The 20,691-nt window shown below is 44.0% G+C and overlaps 1 protein-coding gene across 1 annotated transcript in view; it reads right to left on the bottom strand.

The window, feature by feature from the left end:
• wnk4a (WNK lysine deficient protein kinase 4a) overlaps positions 1-20,691 on the bottom strand; it is a gene marked incomplete at its 5' end in the record, with an annotated part of 37,581 nt that overhangs the window by 4,478 nt on the left and 12,412 nt on the right. The window contains 14 exons of the mRNA XM_079233273.1: positions 234-1,090; positions 2,414-2,545; positions 2,840-2,894; positions 4,850-5,023; positions 6,105-6,221; positions 6,649-6,784; positions 8,691-8,764; positions 9,652-9,806; positions 11,238-11,598; positions 12,594-12,813; positions 13,668-13,756; positions 16,109-16,266; positions 17,106-17,326; positions 17,666-17,838. Coding sequence (XP_079089399.1) covers positions 234-1,090; positions 2,414-2,545; positions 2,840-2,894; positions 4,850-5,023; positions 6,105-6,221; positions 6,649-6,784; positions 8,691-8,764; positions 9,652-9,806; positions 11,238-11,598; positions 12,594-12,813; positions 13,668-13,756; positions 16,109-16,266; positions 17,106-17,326; positions 17,666-17,838 — 2,922 coding nt within the window. The remainder of the gene's footprint in view (positions 1-233; positions 1,091-2,413; positions 2,546-2,839; positions 2,895-4,849; positions 5,024-6,104; positions 6,222-6,648; positions 6,785-8,690; positions 8,765-9,651; positions 9,807-11,237; positions 11,599-12,593; positions 12,814-13,667; positions 13,757-16,108; positions 16,267-17,105; positions 17,327-17,665; positions 17,839-20,691) is intronic.

Below are 20,691 nucleotides of genomic sequence, written 5' to 3'. Positions count from 1 at the left end.
GACTAAAATACAAAGATATTCAGTTTACAATCATTTAAAATAGAGAAAAGGCGCAAATCCTCACATTAAAGAAGCTGGAACCGCTAAAAGTTTGGCATTTTGACCTGAAAAATCATTGCATATAATTGCAAATAATTATCTGTCAACTAATCATTTCAGTGATGACTTGCATGCACACAATATCATTTTTTAAATAAAAGACACTGAGGAAGAAGTAACTGACGGTGACTCACAGTGCTTTTTGGGCTCTCTGGGGGAGATGTTGAAAGATCAGAGTTTGAACCGGAGACTTCTGATTTGGGCTCAGCCTGGACTAGAACCTGTGCCGAGTACGAGTCCACATAATCGTGGAGACTGTCCTCCTGGGTCATGCAGGGGGGACTGATCGGGGGACTCAAGAGTCCAACCTGCTGAAAAGGCTCCTGAGGAACCGGCGGAGGAGTGGAAGGCATGGACGGTGGAGAGACAGGATGCAGCCAGCTTGGATGAGGAAAACCGGCTCCATCCATCAGAGGCGAATTCTCCGGGTTGTGGTAGACGTTGTTCTGGGCCGGGAAGCTCGCTGTGAGGTAATGGGCCTCTACTGGCGAGTTCTGGTAATGTTGTGGGTACATGGAGGGGTAACCGGACTGTGGGGCCATGTGAGCGGGTAGGTTGTGGTAGCCTGGATAGGAGGGCATCCCCTGGGTGGGCATGCTGGCAGGAGGGATGAAAGACTGAGCCATGCTCATAGCCATGGAGATGACGTTAGCTAAGGAAAAAAGAGGCTGCGTGTGAGCGGGCCACATGTTAGGATGCTGAGGGCTGGATGGGGACATGGAGGAACCCTCACTGCTACCAGGGCTGTGGGTCTCATTGTGAGGACTCGGGGGACCGGGGGCCGGGGCTGGAAGGGAGGGGAAGGTGGGGCTACTGGCTACGCGCGTGAGGGGCGGATGGACGCCTGGCGTGGAGGAACCGGGAGGGCCTTGGTACTGGAATGGGAAGTTACTGTGGCCCATGTAGGGCGAGTGGTAGTGCTGGTGGTGCGGCAGGAGAGACGCAGGTTGGTGGTGGTGGAGGTGCTGGTGCTGATAATGGAGGGGAGACCCTGGTAGACAAGGGATTTAACAACAGATTGAATTTATTAGGGTAAAACTGTGCAAGAAAAAAAAACGGACAACTAGAGAAGTGTGGTCAGTAGAGTCAGGTGTGCATAAAACGACCACGGCTGTATTGAGTGATTGCATACGAACAACCCACAATTGGCTCAGCTGTGTTATCACTTGTGGCTCACTGTGCCGGACCACCCCTCCCTCAGACAGTTGCAGTGGAACATTTGACAGAATTGATCCAGAGAAACAAGTTAGATCACTCTTTCTTCCTCTCTCCTCAGGGTTTGGTAAGACTATTCCTTCCCGCAGCCCCGTGCCAAAGACACACGCCATGTGGAGAATTGATCCATCCCTGTACTTCCAAATAGTGAGGTTTCCACGGTGAACAAAGACGTTTTGTTTGAAGCGGTACCTGGCTTTAATTGCATTCGTAAACCAGGCTTAGATGGCTGTGTGGGATTCAGCGGCAACGGAGCGAGGCTCCAAGCGGATGGCATTTTGGAGGAGTTTAAACGGAGCCCACGTGGTTGTGTGCACGTCTCCTTACGTCTGATTGTGAGATTAAAGTGGTCAGGACTTCTACATCCCTCCTCGGGGAATAGTTGAGCCAATAACCGAGCCCCATCCATTGATTTGACATTTACCTCAACAATGGCCCCACAGTTATAAAACACCCCTCCTGTTCCTCGATGATGCAAAGCAGCCTCTACTTTTTCCATGCTGAACGGAAACATAGGTTAGGCAACACTAGGGTGGCGGGTGGCCAAGAAGCATTGCGAAAGCGACCATGCAGTGGACGTCCAGCGGAGAGGGGACGAGAAGGGATGAGAGTGTCCGGATACAGGGGACATATGGTGGACGTGTGTTCTTTAATTGACTTCAAATGCCCTCCCCTGTGGGGGAAGAGTGTTTGACGGTGGGAGGAGGCTTTCTTGGAAATCCTGTAGGACTTTGTGCTGGCAAACAGATGTTGCCGACTATCGCTAACACTGGAGGAAAAGCTCATGCCTCACAGCGACCGCATTCACAGCTCCCTGAAAGCCAGAAAGCGCCCTTCAGGTGAGGTAATTACCCAAGAGGCCCCGCTGCAGAGCAGACACAGACGAAGGCTTTGAGGTGTAGGGGTGGCAGATGGCGCCATGTCTGAACAATACCAAGGACGGGCCGTGAGAAGGGGAGCGAGGAGGAGGGTTTATGAGGGAGCCGAGCCGAGCTTTGACTTATTCTTTGCCAACGGACTGTATAAAATTTTCAGTGTGCTGAAACAGTAAACAATGCCGGGGCCTCTTCGCGCAGGGACCAGAGGGAGGGCTATTTACCTGGGCCGCTGTGGAAAGACTGGGAGCGGATTAGAGGTCGCCCGGGTGAAGTAATGTCTGCGCTGAAGACGTCTCCATTGGGGCACGCGGGGGAGCCACGTGCCTCTACGCTTGGGTTAGCCACACTGAAGTCTACGACAAGACACACACATGCATGCATGAGTGGAGGACCATGCAAAGAGCAATTATCATGCAACAAAATGATGGACGCAACAAACAATTGCAAGTTAATCCGACAATGCTGTGAGGAAGACAGTGAAGTCTGTGTGCAGGTCCCACACACTTTAATGTTACTTGGGCGATTTCAAACTCCCATGACATGATTAGAGAATGGCAGCTGGCCAAGTCGGACTTCATTCATTCATAATCTCCTCATGCATCAAATGATCAACGGGAAAGGGTGGATTAAGAGCAGACATGACTTACCGGGCAGAGAAGAGGAGGAGTGTGTTCGAGGCAGGGTGTGACTGTGCAGATTGGGCTGGAAGAGAGCACATTTGGATCAAACTCAATCTAATGGGGCGAAGCTGAACTGGAGAGTATTGTGTTCATATTAATGTACCACTCCTCAGTATTTACACCCATCATGCCAGTCGCTGCAGGCCTCTGACGTTGGTAGAATCACGCCTCGCGGCCGTGTGTACAAAATGCGGTTCGCATCCACGTCAGTCCAAAATGTTAATTGATTAATTCATCATATAAGACATCTGTGTGCTTCGCATATGAATTATTGAGTGATGACATAAGAAGAGGGCATAGTCACCGTGACGTCACCCACAGAAGAAATTAGACAACTTTTTTCACTGGTTGGTTATTAACTAATACATTGACAAGTATAATCCATCCATTTAAGTTACTTTATGAGCAGCTGATCATGTGCTATTAACCATTTAATAGAACTATCATAAAAAAAAATGTAATCAATTATGGAAGGTAATATAACCATAATAATAATCTGGTTAATTTGTAATCTATCTACACTTGCTAAATCTGAGAGGCGAAGAAACTGATAAGTTTTCTCTGCTGATTTCTTATTTTCATGTCGCTCCGTGTAATATCCCAACTACGTTTAAACGGTTTGTGATTACATTTAAACACAGACATTCATGGTCCCAAGAGGAGGAATCCTGATCCTCTGATTTTTCCTCCAGCAGGTCGAAGTATTTAAACATCCTGTAAAATATCTCAACATCTTCTAGATGGACTAGCTTGTACTTTGTTTGTGCCAATTAGCCAACCAGCTGATTTAAGATTGCGAAAGTGGCAAACAGTATAATTGACATCAATATGTTAGCATGCTGATGTTACCATTTGGCTCAAAGCACTGCTGTTTTTCAAGCAGTGGATCGAGGAGACAAGCAACAGCTCGGCAAACACGTCTTTCCAGGTAGTCGAGCTCCATTTACACACAGTGCCTCTTCCCAAAACTCTCAGAATAGCGTCCTACCTCAGAGGTACAACAGCCAGAAGGAGAGCCGAGTCTCTGTGGGTTCCTCCCCAACTCAACTAGCTTGGTCTGGATTTAGTTATTTATTTTTTGGCTGGACAGTGCCGGTGGGGATGAGAGGCCATAATGAGTCTTGGGGGATGAGGCCCATGCAGTGTTTTTTTTAAATCAGCTGCTGGAGTGGAGCCAGGAGAGATTTGTCCACAGTGGTTGAGGATAATTATGTAGCCAGCGGGTGGGAAACACGGCGAGTGAGGGAGATAGTTGACTGAGGTTTACTCTTTTTTTGCATTCAGCCACACTTTATTCCCATCGATGAACATCTTAGATCCTTTCCACTGACGGGCACAAGGAGCTTTTGTTCTGCGTGTTCTACAGAGTGGAACATATCCTGGCAGAACAAACGCTTGCTTTCCTTTGAGCGAACACATCTGATTTGGCATTAGGTCATACTTTGTACACTGTGGCACGGCTACGAACAACTCTTTTTTTAGTTTTTCCAGGATTTATTTTTTTATTTTTTTAAACAATTTCACAGAATTTCCTGAAATCAGAGAGGCTTAAATAATCCAAACTTTAATTATTCTACCCGTTCAATGTGGGCAGACACACTGGAAAGTTAATTATGGTGGAAGCGCCGGAAAAGGTTTGTGGGAATAAATAAAGGCATGAGGGTATGTTCCCACAAATCACAGAGATTTATAACATGATGTTTGAAATGGAAGAACTAGCTCAGGTGGCTTTGGTAACACTTAACCTTGGATGTTTAAGGGCAAGCCTCCAGAGGGATCATGGACAGTGAAGAAAGCACTCCACTCAGCTTTTTATTCCCAGTATATGAAGCACTACACCTTTCCATCTGCACCAGATTTATGGGTCTGCCTTAGAACACACTATCGCTGATTTAATTTATGATTATCACACAACATACAGTTACTTCCTCTTTTTGATCTCGGCTAACCGTGCTGTGATCTGTAGGTGCTGCTGACCTGTGAGGAAGACAACGAGTTCACCCCGTGGAGGAAAGCCGGCTGAGGGAGGCGGTGCCCGCTGGAGTGGACCGGCTGCTCTTTGGCCATCAGAGCCTCGGCCCGCTTGATGATGTCGCCCATGCGGTAGATGAAGCCCTCCTTCTCCGACGGCAGGATGTACTCATTGTGCACCTTGGAGACAAAAGAAGGAAAATGGAGAAAGAAGTGTTTAGATGCTTTACTTAATGTGGTGTCTTTTCAGAGTGTTGTTCAATGAGAACTATGGAAAGTGCTCTATAAGTACAATTGATTTATTATTTTAGTAAAAGCAGCAATAACACAATGTGAAATTACTCTTTTACAAGTAAATGTACAGGATTTAAGATTGAAGTATCTCGTAAAGGAGAAAAATGGCCCCTGTGAATGTTATGTTAGGATATATTATATTGTGTTGTTAATACTAATATGAGTAGTGTGTAAGCATGTGTAGCAAGCGTAGAGTGTAAGTAGTGTGTAAGCATGTGCAAGTAGTCTTTCACTGTTTAAACTGTTCGAGGTGCTGCTAATTTGATCTCCTTCATAAAAAGTTGGGGAGTTTAATCGATAAAAATGGCTCTTATTTTAGAAGGCAATCATGCGTTTTCTTCTGAATTGCAAAGTTTAGAGTAACTACAGCAAAAGTACACAAAAGTAGCTGTAAAAGTACCGTAAAACAATTGTACTAAAGCACAGTACCTGATTAAATGTACTTTCCACCACTGTAAAAGAATAGATGGAGGAACACATGCTCCACCATTGTTTTTCTATTCCTCTGTAAAAGCCCGCCGCCCTCCCCTCAGCTGAAGACCTGCGTCACTAACTTCACAGAAAGCTCAGTTAAAACATCAGTCAGAGATAGCATCGACAAATAAAGAGCCGTTAACTGCAAGCGGGATGAATCATGTGTACGTTCAGCTGAGATAGAGGATTCTGACTTATCAGCTGACGGCATGACTTCATTTATTTATTTCTGTAAACTTCCGTCTGTAAAAAAACAAGACTGATTAGTTGCACTGTTCATTTCTCCTCTCCACTGATCCCAAAAAGATGATTTAGATACACTCTTATTACCATGTAGTTATTAGTTAAAGCTACAAAATAAAGAATCCAATTGTGGATCTATTATCTGGGATAAGAACAAAAGCAACCCGGTTTATTTAACCTGATTACGTGTTTTACCTTTGACATTCTGAATATGGGACCTGTTGGCCGTTAAGCACCGGCAACAACTCACCATGACAGCAGCGATGTCTTCCGGGTTATCTCCATCCAGGTCAAACTTGAAGGTCACCATCTTGTCATTGTGTGTCTGCAGCTGACACTCCACCACGCGGTCCACTTTATCAGAGAGCTGCAGAGACGGACCGGGTCAATGGCAGTGACAGGTGTGTCTGTTTACCCTCTAAAACACTGAGCAAAGTCACACACAGGAGGAACAATGTGTGTTTGTGTGCATGTGTCGGTGTGCAAACATCTACTGTAAAATGCGGCGTGTTTCTGTGTGCTACTATGCACTCGTTGAACCCGTGATAATGCATGATCTGTTTGTCTCAGCCTCCGGGCCGATTGGCTCGTTAACAGACCACACAGTGTCCTGATCAGAAGAGAAATGTACTGCGGTTGCCGGGGTAATAACAGCGCAGCGGCTGATAACGTAACCCGGGTGAAGCCTCACCGCACCCTCAAGGATTAAAATGAATCCACCGATTCTCCATCATTCGAGCCCCGGCCACTTGATTTATCTTTCTAATCAAAACAGAACTCTCGGCGTATCGTACCCCGGTGATGCGTAGCCTCGAGCGCGCCCTCCTCCTGAACAGCTTCCCGGCCGTTCGCCTCGGAGCCGTTTTCTCGCTCTTCTCCGACAGGCCCTCGTAGCCGTCGCTCAAGCCCGAAGTCACATCGGAGGCGTAGCTGCAGGGAAACACATGATAGATGCTACGGTTTAGAAGATGAAGAAGAAGAAGAAAAACGCCATTGAAACCTTCCTCAAGCAGTAATCTCAAAGTAGATGTATCATCCATCTTGGCTGATTGTCTTGGCATCACACATTGTAATAAACTGCACTCTGAGGTGTCAAATAAAGTCCTGATGTGTTCCAGCATCCTGGGTGTAAACGATACATTTTAAAGAGGCCCGTTAAGAGTCGACGTGATCTGTTGCGGTAATACAATGGATGGGTTTTTCGGTTTCAGAGAACTGGAGAACGTTCAGCAGTATTTTATAAAAAGCTTTTGGTTCAGCAGCTAATTGCGTCTCCTGGGCCTTTTTTTTTTTCAATTGCTGCGGTCACAGTCTCCCCTCCACCCGAGGCTGCAAACATTTACAGGCCTACTGGTTGGCAGCGTGCGCTCTCTTTCCTATTTAAAAACCTCCGGCTCACGGGTAACTTCGGTTCAAAGCAAAGCCTGTTTTCACCTTCAAACAATGAGCGCATGGAAATTTGGGCCAAGTAAGATTCAATTAGGTTTGTGTTGATATCGCAAGTGATGACGGAATGCAGTTGTGAGCAGTAATCCAAGGCTTTTCTCAGAGGAATAATTAATTAATGGATCTTTTAAATAGTGCACGCCTAAGCTGTTGTGAGACATGATACTCAAGATTTGTTTCAATCTACCACGAACAAGATAAACTAAGCGGGCTGTGAAAGAACTTTTGATGATCTTTCATTATTTGTGAATCCCACCCAAATTCTACACAACATATTTTAACTGTATTTTCAGTAATAATCTCAATGATTTTCCTTTAAATGAATGTCTGTTTAGTCACTATCGATCGCTGAGTGAGGTAACAGAGTGGTGATTAAGTCGACTTTTTCTTGTCACTTTAAGTACATACTGCAGCCGCTCTTACAAAGTGCATACTGGTGCATGCAGTATGCATTTAATTAGTTATGTTTTGTTTATTTTGCAGGGAAAATGCACACGTAAAACTGTAAGTGAGCCAGAGAGGCTAATTTTCAACTGCTGTCCCTGGCCAGATTATTTGATGGCAGCCTGAAATTTCCAATAACATACTAACTAAGATTCATCGATAGACTACTGGGACTACTACTAGTGTTTGAGGTGGTGTAATATTTATCTGGGGTCTCTGAATTACTATGGCGGAACAAACAAATGAAAGAGCGACGACTACAGGAGGACGAAACCGAGATCTTTGAGATTGCAACTTTAAGGTCACAAATTAATTTAAAAAAAAGAGTTTGGCAAGACAAAACCAAATAAGCAATTTGAAGATGTCACCTTGGGCCATATATAAATGTTTTTTTTAAGAATGTAGACAATCATTTTTTTTTTTATCAAAACCATCAATTAATAATAATCGTTCCTTTGTGTGTGGCGACAATATAATTCTACCAAACATTATGGTCTCTGAACGGAAGTTAAAGCGCAGATGACACACACAAATAGACAAACACACACACACACACACACACACACACACACACACACACACACACACACACAAACAAACAGACAACCGCGCGCAATCTGGTCGTCCATTGTCGGCTCTCATGCCAAGAATAAAGTCGCTCTCTCCCTTAACATCCCACCAACATGGACAACAGGGCCTCCGCAACATCCCACAGAGACCCGCGAGGGTCCCCGCTGCCTCTCTGTAATAAAAACACAGACGAGCCTGTCGATTGCTTTGAGCTTGTTGTCGTAAGCCACACAGATGTTGAGGGGGAGGAGTTACAGAGCGAAGACCAGACACTTCTACGAGACTCTCATTGATTTGAAGGCCTCTGACTTCCATAAAGAAGGGACTATTGAAGTGCAGTGTTCCTCGGATGTTTAAACAAAAAAAGAGAAGTTACCTGTCCACGGGAGAGTTGAAGCCACTGGGGAGCCTAGAGTTGCCATGTTCTATGTTGTTGGACACAGCAATACTCTGTAAATAGAAATGAGGGAAGTGGTGAGGTGAACGTGGATTAAAGACGTACTTTATGTGGCATTATTGATGCATTAAATCTCTAAATATCAAGATTTGCTTGAATAAAATATGGCATATGATGATGTTTTTAAATCAGGGAAGACAATGCTGAACCACTATATCCTCAATCATTAATTCAAACATCTAATGCTTTTCATCCTGATTTTCGTTGTCCCCAGAGAATGAAACCAAACTGACTTTTCCTCTCGCGCCACATTTCGTGTTTTGAGTGAAATGTCTCCACAACTATTGGAGGGATCGCTAGAAATACACAGCATATATCCTCCCTCAGGAAGAACTTTAAAATGTAGGTCAACTTTTATTGTCCCACCACAGCACAGAGACAACATTCTGTCCCTGCATTTAACCCATTTTAGTATTAGGAGCAGTGGGCAGTGACTATATCGCGCCTGGGGAGTGATTTGGGGGTCTGGTGCATTTCTCCAGCTAGGCCTACACCATACTTTGGTCCAGGTGGGGACTTGAATCGAGACCTTCTGGGTCAAATTAAGCAATTAAAGCATATTAACAATAACCTGAACAGACTTCAGGGGTAGTTTAAAATGGAAAACGTGAGCAAATCTTCAATTTTCAGTCACTAATTAATGACTCAGAACTGAAATACTCATCAGCTCTTCCTTCATTAGTTGCGAGATACGACTGCTGAAGGTTTTTTGAACCTCCTAGTCAGATACTCTCCAACGACACACGGTTTACATAACACCCTGTCAGCACTGTGTTAGACCGAGTAGCGTTGATGAAGGAGGTCTCGTAAAGTCTTCAAAGTCATCCCCTCCCATGCACCCTCCACTTTGATGACAAGCTCTGCAAAGGAGGCCACTCACCGAGGGGAAGCGGAGGGCCGGGATGGGGAGGCCGTTTGCAGCCGTCTGCGTGTCGGCGTGTGCGGTGGGAGGGGTCCCGGGCGCGTTGAAGCTGCCGGCCTCCAGCGGATCCTGAAGTCCAGAGGAGCTCAGATAGCCGTCCGTCTCGCAGTCAGCTGTTTCAACAAAAGGACTTAACCCATTAGCATGTGACCAACTGTGGCCTGACTAACTGGCACAAACTGTACGGTACACACACTCACACACACGACCTGAAACAACACATCTAATGACCCCAGACTGAGACGTACCCCCACTGAGGATTAACACTGCTCTGGCAAATTTATTTAGAGATCAATCGGATCCACAAGGACCACCAACAAGGATATTTGCGCTGTTGTTTCAGATGAAAACTGAGAAATATTCATAAGTGCAGCACGTCGGGACATAAACCGACAGGGACCGGATTATTTAGTTCACCGTTCACGCCTCCACATGTGCTACGAGATCAGCGCGACTCTCTGTTCTGATCTCGAGTCATGCTAATGCAGCGGAAAACATTTATCTGCAGAGTTCATGACTCTTGATGTCAAAAGTTTAACCTTGACGGACCCATCTGATGCACACCATGCGACTCAATCTGGTCAGTTATAATATGCATGGAGAAATGTGAAAAGTATATTTACTCTGTACCGTACTTGATGCTACTTTCTACAATATTTCAGAGGGAAATATCGTACTTTTAACAACATTAAATAATATTTATTAATTTTTTTTGTAATAGTCTGGTATAGTTTTTATTTAAGTAAAAGTAGAAAAAAAAAAAAAAAAAAGTAAACAAAAGATGTTAAACTATATTGAACAAATGTGTTAACATGTTTAAACTGCACAACCTCAGAATAATACTTTTATTTTGTGTGCTTACCACTTCAACAAAAGCTTTTCCTCTAAATTTAAGAAAGAGAAGTTTGCAAGAGAGCGAGTATAAACAAAACAAACTAGTCTTATTTAGCTACTTGTTAGTAACCGCCTTTTTAAGACACGTAAAAGCTTCAACATTCATGAGACGGGTATTTAGTGACATAATTTATGTCTTAGATGAAAATGTTGAAATCCTTATTTCTGGCATTTCAGCTAAAAGACATGAAACTAGAATCCTGATTACATTCATGTCTGTAATCACTTCACCTTTGCATCCTATCAGTGTGTTGAATTGGCACGATTAGCATCTACATTTATGAGTTATGGCCGATAATGTGTTTTGTGATCTTTGACCTTTGACCAGCAAAATATCAAATCAGTTCCTACTTGAGTCCAAGTGGACGTTTGTGCCAAATCTAGAGAAATTCACTCAAGGTGGTTTTGAGTTATCGCGCTCACAGGAATGGACCGGACACAAGTACGAGTTTTACCTCGAAACAGAGGAACAGGAAGTGAAAAAAAAGCTGAATCATTTCCCAATGCAATGACTCATTCCTGCAGCACGCTATTGGTTTCAAACGTGTTTTATGAGCCTAAGAATTTGATCTGAAAACATGCAAACCACCACGGGCGTAGAGAGAACGACAAACGTGTCATTGTATGGGATGCTTTACGAGGCGGCTCACAGTTAGCTGAGGACAAGCTGTTGTGCCGGATGTGAAAGTGCTGGTCTGCCTCCGGCTCCTCCGGCTCCGCAGGGTAGTTGGAGCTGACTCCAGAGTCCACCGAGCTGCTGACGGGGGACAGGATGGGGGCCGGAGGCGTCAGGGCCGGGACGGGGGACTCTCTGGCGATGACGTCGCTGACTTTAGCTACAGGACGGGGAGCTTCTGCTTCCTCCTCCGTGGCCTCTCGCTCCTGCTTCTTCTTCCGCTCCTCCGCCCGCCGCCTCAGCTTCTCCCGCTTGCGCTTGATGGCCGCCACTCTGTCCCGTATGGCCCTGGCCACGAGCTTGAAGTCTGCCTCACACACAAAGCCAAGCACTACCTGTGTAAACACAACACACAGAAATGGTCAGGGCACAACATGAACATACATATATAAAGAGACGAGGGCGGCCGCACCTTTTGACCTGCTGTGACATTAACAGTCGTTTTGATGCGACAAACAACATTTGTCTTGTAAAACCGAAGCACACAGACTCCATTCTTCTGTCTTGCCCGGCCTCTTGTGACACCCAGTCCAGCAACGTGGGACACTCAGTCCAAACCCGCCTCTCAACACATAGTCGGATTACAGCAGACCGGCCCGGACTAGATGCCCCCCGCTGATACCAAATTTGATCTTGATGAAAACTACCACACAGAGGTAAACAAGTAAGGAATTGTGGCTTGCATTTTCATTAAAAGTGACCTCTACATAGGGGACATACAGGCCCGTTTTGTTACAGGCAGGACAGCCACGCTCTCACATTACCGACCGCTGATGATTAAATGTTGAGCCGTGCCCTTGACACACTCTGCGAGGCGCTCTCTTTATGCGTTGGAGCGCTTTTCAAAGTTGCTGCTGTCCATGACGGAGCCGTAATGATGCCCGGGTGCATTAGTGAGCCTGTGTTCACTGCTTGGGGTCAAGGGTCAAAAGACGGATAACTCAAAAGGGATAATAATAACGTCACGGTTATGTGATGTTACCTTAACCTGTGTTCAAAAGGTGCCATATCAGCACTATCCATTGAATTATTAACATCCCGATACTGTGTTTTGATCTGTAATTCAACTTAACAATTAGCTACAAGGAACCAATCTCGCTGTCATCCAACCACATTGCATCCTTCGTTTGTGAGGAGGAATCTGGTGCTTATTTAAAGGTCAATAATAACTCCATATCCTGTGACTGTAAATCTAGATCGGGATGCAGAGAAGGTGTCGGCTGAGGTCGCCGCTATCTGTTGATCAGTTACTCAATTTCCTGGCTAATGGCTGCAACAAACTGGGTGAGAAGCAGTAACGGTTGACCTCTACCACCAGGCGCCGGCCTACCATCTCCTGAGACACCTCTTCGGCCACGTCTTTGTACAGCTCGAACAGGAACTCGATGGCGTTGTTGTCCTTGTACTTCCCGTGGAGCTTCTTGGTGTCGTCCAGGCGCAGCCACAGCTTCAGGCCCGACTTCACCATGTCGTCCTCCTCCGCCAGCTCCACGTGCACGCCGTTGTCCTCCTGGAAGAAGGGGTGATCCAGGAGGTCCTGAATGGTGAACCTGCAGTACAGGAAGGGAATCGGCTTGTTTTTAAACCTAGTTCCTGATGTAAAGTTGTACTTGTATTCATCCATAACTATTGAGAAATGTATTTGCATCCTGCAGCAGGTTCTGTTGGGTCCTACAAACACTTCAGGAGGGTCATTGCTTTACATTATCTACTGGTGTAAACGGATGCAAAACATGCTTTCTGTCATATTTACATCCTGCATTAACATCCATAATGCAGGGTGCAAAATCACATCAATAATCAAAGCATGTTTTATTTTATTTTTTTATATTTTCAGTAAAGACTCATCCGTACCATACTTATAATGTGTTATAATTGCTTATAGCACTCATGAATATTCATAATGCTTTATAACCAGAATGATAACACCTTATAAAGCATTTTATAAAGACTTATGAGGTCAAGTATGAGTATATTAGAATTGCTGGACACTTACTTAAAGCAAACAATGTCCACTTATGATGATTTATAACCGGTTTGTAATGCACTCTATCTGCCTATACCTGAGGAATTTCATTACTTTACTTAAAGCACCTGGTGAACACTTATAATCACATTAAAATGCATTATAAAAAAGATGATAATGTATTCCATCTACAGGAATAACAATACACTCTGATCCTACAATACATGTCAGTGAATGACTCGCAGTTATACAATATTCTTCTACTATACTATTATTCTTATAGTGTAAAATGTGAATCTTTTCAGATTTTTGTGCTGAACAAAGAATGTTTTGTCCGAGTTTTGAGTGAGACTCCTAGAAAACTGATAGAATAGGGATCAGTGCAGAATGAAACAGGACAGGATTCATGTAGTTTGTTATTTTAACGTTTGTCTCTACCTTTCATCGTTGTTCATGCGAATGCAGCCTTCAATGATCTCCTTGAGCTCCGGGACCTTGACTTTGAGGAAACTGTCGGGTTTCATTCCCTGTGAAAACAATCAGAGAGAGTTTGACTTCATCTGCAGGGCTTCGTCATGAATCGACGAATACCAGAGGAGGGTGCTTTAAACAGAATAAGTGATCAATGGCAACGATCTCTTCCTTGTACATTCAACCCTGCACTTCTCCTGTCGAGAGGATCTAATCGAAGCAGGAGCAGACGGGGGTTATTCCAAAATGCTATCATGAGAATGTACATAGATTACAGCAGAGCTTGCATCTCTGTAAAAACACAGATAAGAGAGCAAAGAGTCAAGGTCAAAGAGATGTTACCCAAGCAACCAGCGGATGTTAGGGTCAAAACACACAAATAATTAGAGCGATACAATTTGTTATAACATTAAATTAGTGACACGTCACACAGAAGCTGCAGTCTTTTTTAGTTTTGACCTCAAATCATCTGCTGAAGATATTTTTGCTTTTTGCAACACGTGTGTTAGTCTTTTGTAATTGTCTTCAAAGAATGCATTCTTAAACTAAACCTTTGTTACAATTGTCATATACATAAAAAGGTACATACATGACATCTGACCTTTAAATTGAACCTATCGTAAACATTTAGGGGCAGTGGGAGCAAATTGGCAGCAGCTGGGGATCGAACCTCCAGCCTTGGGGTTAAAGGACTACAGCCACATAAGTTACAGAAGAATTCTTCTGATAAATTACAGAAGAATTTCATTCAAACTCACAAATTGGAAAGCCCAAAACTGAAATCCTGTTATCTTAACACGTGAAACGCTGCACAGAGGTTTCTTTGTTTCGAGCTTCGGTACACCTTCATAACAAATCGGGTTTTCCCTCAATCCAAATTTAATTTAAGGTGGCAAAGGCCAAGACAAGATCTTGAGAAGTAAAAGCTGGTTGTCATTGATTTTTGTGCATCACATCTGTTAATGACAATCATTTAAATGATCTTAAAACAATGATTTAATATATATATATATATATATATATATATATATATATATATATATATATATATATATATATATATATATATATATAAAAAACAAAGCATGGTTGTGTCTTATAACGGATATACAGGACAGGACTTCCTTTTCCGGGCGCTGCTCACCATTTACAGTCCAATTAGCAACTGGAGATGAGAGACTGGAGTTGGAGTTGAGAGACGGCGGACATTGATAATAAAAAACTGAAAATCTATGGGTTTTGGACAAAATAAGAGATGTGAAAAAACGCAAATCTGGGCTCTTGGGACATGTGATGTGCATCTTTTACTACTTTATTATATTTAAAAAAAAAAAACAGACAGTGAATCATTAATGAGGACTATAATAATTAGTTGCAGCCCGAGCAGCAAATTCCTGCGGTCAGGTTCGGAAATCATGTGGAGGGCCTTCTCAGAAAAAAAAAATGGAGGCTCTTATAGTTGCAAATTAAAGCCTGCGGTATTGCCAATGGAACGTAAACTAGAAGGCATTTCTTTTCCTTTTCAATTTACTTATGTGATTTAAAAGTAAAACAAATCATGAACGACATCAGGAAAAGTCTGCAGACAGTTGTGACCACACATGAAAAAAAAAAAACTTTCCAAGAATTTATCCACATTTGTTTATGTTCTGCCTTTCACATGTCCAGCTATATTCCCTTCGGCCCCTGTAATAGCAAGTGACATCAGCTACAAGTCAGACCTATGTAGTGTTTAATGTTTTAAACCAATAAACTGACAGATGTCGTATGTATGCACATGGAACACGATTATGTTGTGTTGTTTGCGGAGGAGCCGGACCCTCTGCGCCTCGTTGGCGTCGTCGCGTTCTCACATTCTCACTTTTCCAGCCTCCGTCAGAAGCTGCTTGCTTTGCGTACGCCACACGCACGGAAATGAAAACAGCCGCCTTTGTGCAAGCGTAGAGTGAGACACAATTTTCCAAAACATATAATTCTACCGTCGCCTCGCTTTCTGCCCACCGTGGCGTCATCGATGTGCTTTTGGCATCCAAGAAAATACAGCAGTCGTTGTTGTAAAAGCTTAAAAACTGGCCACACTGCTCCTGGTCTTTTCTTTGTAAGAAGTCCCACAAAAAGGTTCTGCGTAATACTGATATGATCTGAATCCAACATCAGTTTAGGGCCTGGGATTTAAGCATCTCTTGATCCATAAATAGATTTCTAAGAATTAAGATTTCTGAAAATAGAAAAGTGGTCAGATTGTGGTAAACCGAGCCTTTTTATAGACAAAAGGAGGCTTTCCCAAGGATTCAGGATATCCAGACGTGTACACGAGATATCCTCTAATTCCACATGGAACAAACACGTGTGTACCATTACACTTAATAACCCGGGGTGGTCCCCCGCCCTCCTTTCCCTTTACTCACACTGGTGACTTTGCGGTAGATCTGGGCGGCGTTTTGGCACTCGGAGTACGGGTACTCGGAGGTGGCCATCTCCAGGATGCACATTCCAAAGGCGTAGACGTCCACCGCCTCGTCGTACTTCTCCTCGTACATCTCTGGGGCCATGAACTCTGGTGTTCCTGTCAGGGTTTAGGAGGGCAGAGGTCAACGGTTGTTCCAGTAATACGACTGCACATTCAAAATGTACCCGTTCCCACCTAATGTTCCACCATTCGGACACAAGCAACATTTTAATTCATTTCCATGGACTGCTGGTACTATTTAAAGGTGCATGAGTATAAACCATTAATATATGACTTGATAGATACACTTTTGTCATTATTGTCGTTCTCAAAAATATCTAATATTCACTCGCCTTTCTGTTTGGTCTCAACCGACTCCTGAGGGAAATATCTGACTCTTTAGTCGATAAATGATCACCCGCTATATTTATATGCACGCATCAATACACTCTTTGGTAACGAGTTAAATAAACTGTGTGCCGCAAAGCTTGTTTCCTCGTCTTTCATGCTTTCGAAAGCAATTCAGGTTTTGTGCATTATTTGTGTTTCAAAATCAATTTCTTTGGTTATTTATTTGATACATAACTTCCAGGAAAAACGAAAAGAAAACCAAATGTGCTATATAATTGAGCACAAAACAACTCTTTATATGTTGAATAAACATACAATGTTTGATTTGGAGGTACAGTCAACTCATCAAGTGTCACTTTCAACAAGATTCGAGAGCCTTTATGTTCCCTTTACACTCCCAGCATGCACTTGGGAATGCTGAAGAAAGGGAAGTTCCCACTGAAATATGAGTTGACGTGATTTAAAATGCAGGCATCTCGGTGAGACAATGAAAGATTAGTGACATTTTGTATGTTTTAAAATGGTCATAAACTGTTTGTTATAAGCAAAATTGTTTCAGTGGAAGGAGATATTTATGTGACGTATCCGACCGAATGTGCACTTACCGATGACACTTTTAGCGAAAGAGGCACTTTTGAGCGTGGCCAGCCCGAGATCTCCTATCTTGACGGAGCCGATGGGGCCGGTGATGAAGATGTTGTCACACTTAAGGTCCCGGTGGATGATGGGAGGAGAGCGAGTGTGCAGGAAGTGAAGCCCTTTGAGGATCTGACGACTCCAGCGCTGCAGCAGCTTCAGCTTCATCTCCTTGAACCTCTTCAAGTACCTAAAACAAAAGAAGGACAAGACTAATCATCCCACACTCAAACATGCATGAAGAGTGCCAGAAATGACTCGTCTCTTATTTTGACAGCGAAGAAGAAGTTTTAAAGTGAATTCTGTCTCGGAAGATTGTATCCAAAGCGGAGCTATTCGTTATTCTGCAGCTATTGTCGCACATCCTTTAACAGACAGACTTGTCAAACATCAGACAAAGATCCTCTTTTCTATGGAAAAAGGATGTCCGCCATTTGAGAGATGGGACACCTTCTTATTAAAAAGACAGAGAGGAAATGGAGATGAAGGACTGCAGTTTAAAAAGGGGGATTGGGACTGAGGGACTCACGTTTTGAGCGTGCCTGAGGTCATGAGTTCAGTCACCAGGATGATGCACTTGTGGCCCTTCACCGACGACTTCCAGGAGTCGTGGAAGCGGACGATGTTGGGGTGCTGCAGGCCCTTCAGCATGTCCACCTCCTCGCTGAACCGCTGTCGCTCCGCCTTTGTCAGCTTAAGGGTCTGCAGAGAGAACGTGCTGTTGTGAGTTTACGTGCACAGTAGCATGAGGTCTAAAACCGATCAAAAATAATTATAATTCACAACATTACTGCATTTCCTGCTCTGCTGACTTTTATGACCAGTCATAAAAGCAGAATCCCTCAGTCCTTCATTTTTATTACTCATCATATTCATTTTGTTTTACTGGTCTATGTCGTTACAACTGGTGTTGAGGATGCACCTGCATGTTTAGTAAAGAATGTTCAGAAACCTCTTTGAGGTGTTTACATGCTACAGTAAGGTCAGCTGGATATTCAGGTTTCTCAAAACCAGGATCGAAGGGTCCATCCAGGTATGACCGTCAAATGCACAAACACATGCGTGGTATTCACCAAAAACCTGATCATCCTGATGAAAGTGTGAATGTTCACACTCCAGAACAGTTACTAAACAAGGAAATTTAACGTGAGGTCAGACCGGCTTTCATTTCAAGGTCAGGAAAAAAGCTTCTGTCCTTAAAGACATTTAAAAGTCGACAATTAAACGACAACTGGACAAACTGCATGCTGATGAAGGCCATGTGATATGTTCGAAAGCTCCCACTAAATGGACCTTCAGAAGAGACTGACCATAAAAAAACAAATGCAGTTGTGTTGACGGCTGAGCTGTGGAGCTCCGGCCTTGTTGGGGGGTTTCCGACATCCAATGTGAAACCGAACCAAAACGCTGCAATCACGCTGGACACACAAAGACATTTTTGTGCTTCCTCTCGGGATGAATGGCCCGATTTCAGCTGCCGCTGGAGTAACTCTGCCTGCGGTGGGTGGTTAGTGGAAAACTCCTGGGAGACTGCAGGGCCATGAATCCTGCATTGAGGCGGATTTCTGGAAAAAAGCTCTGCATATGTTTATGCTTACAATCAACTTGACCGCTACTCTCTCGCTCGCTCTCCTTCCTCTCTGCTCGTTCTCAGTGAGTGAAGAGGCAAGACGCTCTTTTACCTGCGTCAGTCACCTGTCAGGACGTCATGGTGCGCCAAGCATGAGGCCCAGGGACCCTCTAACAAAGTGGTGCTTCTAGGTGGATAGCGATCAGTTTATGAGTGCAGCTTATTCCTCAAGTCCTCTGTCAGAAATACTAAATGGTTTTCCAAGAACATCTTAAAAGGGGGATGGAAAAAACACACATTAGACACAAACTATGGCGTGAGGCAGGGTGAGTGAGTCAGTGGGTTTAAGGGTTGACGTGCATCTGGATGTTTATGTATCTAAGCGCGATAACAGCGGACCCCATGTGCGGCGAGCTTTGTCTCCCGTGGACGGTCGGCTGCTCGCAGCACCGAGTCACTGTGACACGCGTGAGTTGAGCTTGGCGTGCAAAATACCGAAATGCAAAATGCAGACGACGTTTGGCAAGTTCAGAGGGAGCTCTTGGCGGGAATGAACAAAAGCTGCTGTGGGCAAAGAAATGTGGACCGTGGAACAATCTGGAGGTTATTTCATGGGACGGGCAAAAAAAAAGGTGAGTAAAAAAACACAGATGGAAACAACAAAGCACATATATGAACTACGTTCACGCCGCCATGCTGTTTCGTGATTTTATTGTTATTAATTTCAGGGAAACAACAACTACTCCTCCCAGTGAAAACACACACACTTAAGCCGTGACTAATAGCAGAAATGAAAAACAAACCGCACAGTAATGCTTCAGTTTGATTGAGATTGTTTCCCCATCAGGACCAATTAATGGACATGATTATTTCTCTCATGACAGATACCGACAGAGAGTTTCAATTGGACTTAATGATTTCTGTCTTTCGTCAGACGCGCTGTGGCATTTACCACAGAAGGAATCCTCTGTTGACAGCGGTGCACAGCTTCCATCTCACTTTTCCATGAGATATATAACTGCACTTATCTGTCACCACCGCCATCTTCCCCCCTCCCCTCTTTGAGAAATGTCGCAACACTGGAGAAAGCGATGCAGGGGAGGAGGAAAACAAACCACCTCCGTTTGGAAAAGGCAAGCGAGTATTTCCTTAAAAACAGTTTAAGAGGTGTGTGGAATGAGCCTCAGCTTAAATGTTCTTATTCTGTCGCCTCTTACAGCTGGATATTTTATTCGTAGCTGCTGTGTGTGTGTGTGTGTGTGTGTGTGTTGAGTTGGGGGTCTGCAATAGTGTTGGAAATACTTGGGCTCGGAGCCACATAAGTGGAGTTACATAAGCAGTGTTGATGGTAGAGGAGCCACTGGTATTATGAAGTCCCTGTCAGCGCCCCTATTATGACAACCAGGACATGAACACCATATGTCAGCCAACATTTGCAGCAAAGGGGGTGTCAGCGGTGGGCTCTTAATGTCCTGCCGTTACACTCAAATAGATCAAGTCTGAGGAACATCCAGTCAGACTGTGGCGTCTGTGGGAATCTCGACGAACCGCAGGATGGAAAAGTAGGGCAAGTGAAAAAAAAATGGATTCACTCATATCACTTATAGCCGGCAAGGATGTGTGCTAAGGGTTAGACGCTGGAGTTAAAGTGCAGTTTGTCTGAGCCTCTAAATGGTTATGAAACAGTCTCAGTTTAACACTGATGCCTCTATGTGACCTGAATAAGCAAAGGAGACCATCAGCGGGAACACGGGCTATTTCTATACATTATTATTATTATTATTATTATTATTATTCATCATGCTTGACATCAAGGCAACCGGGAAGGATTCGGCGTGAAAGAAATTGTTCCTCATGGTAGTTTTAAAGTATCTAAATCTGATGAAAACCACAAAACCACTTATGTTGGTGCGTCTCTTTATTGTTTCCCCATCCTGTCTGTGGCACTCACCCCGAAGCCCATTTGTTCCTACTGAAGATGTACA

The sequence above is a fragment of the Taurulus bubalis genome, assembly GCF_910589615.1.
Source record: "Taurulus bubalis genome assembly, chromosome: 2".
NCBI lineage: Eukaryota > Metazoa > Chordata > Actinopteri > Perciformes > Cottidae > Taurulus > Taurulus bubalis.
This window is presented reverse-complemented; position numbering and strand designations above follow the sequence as displayed.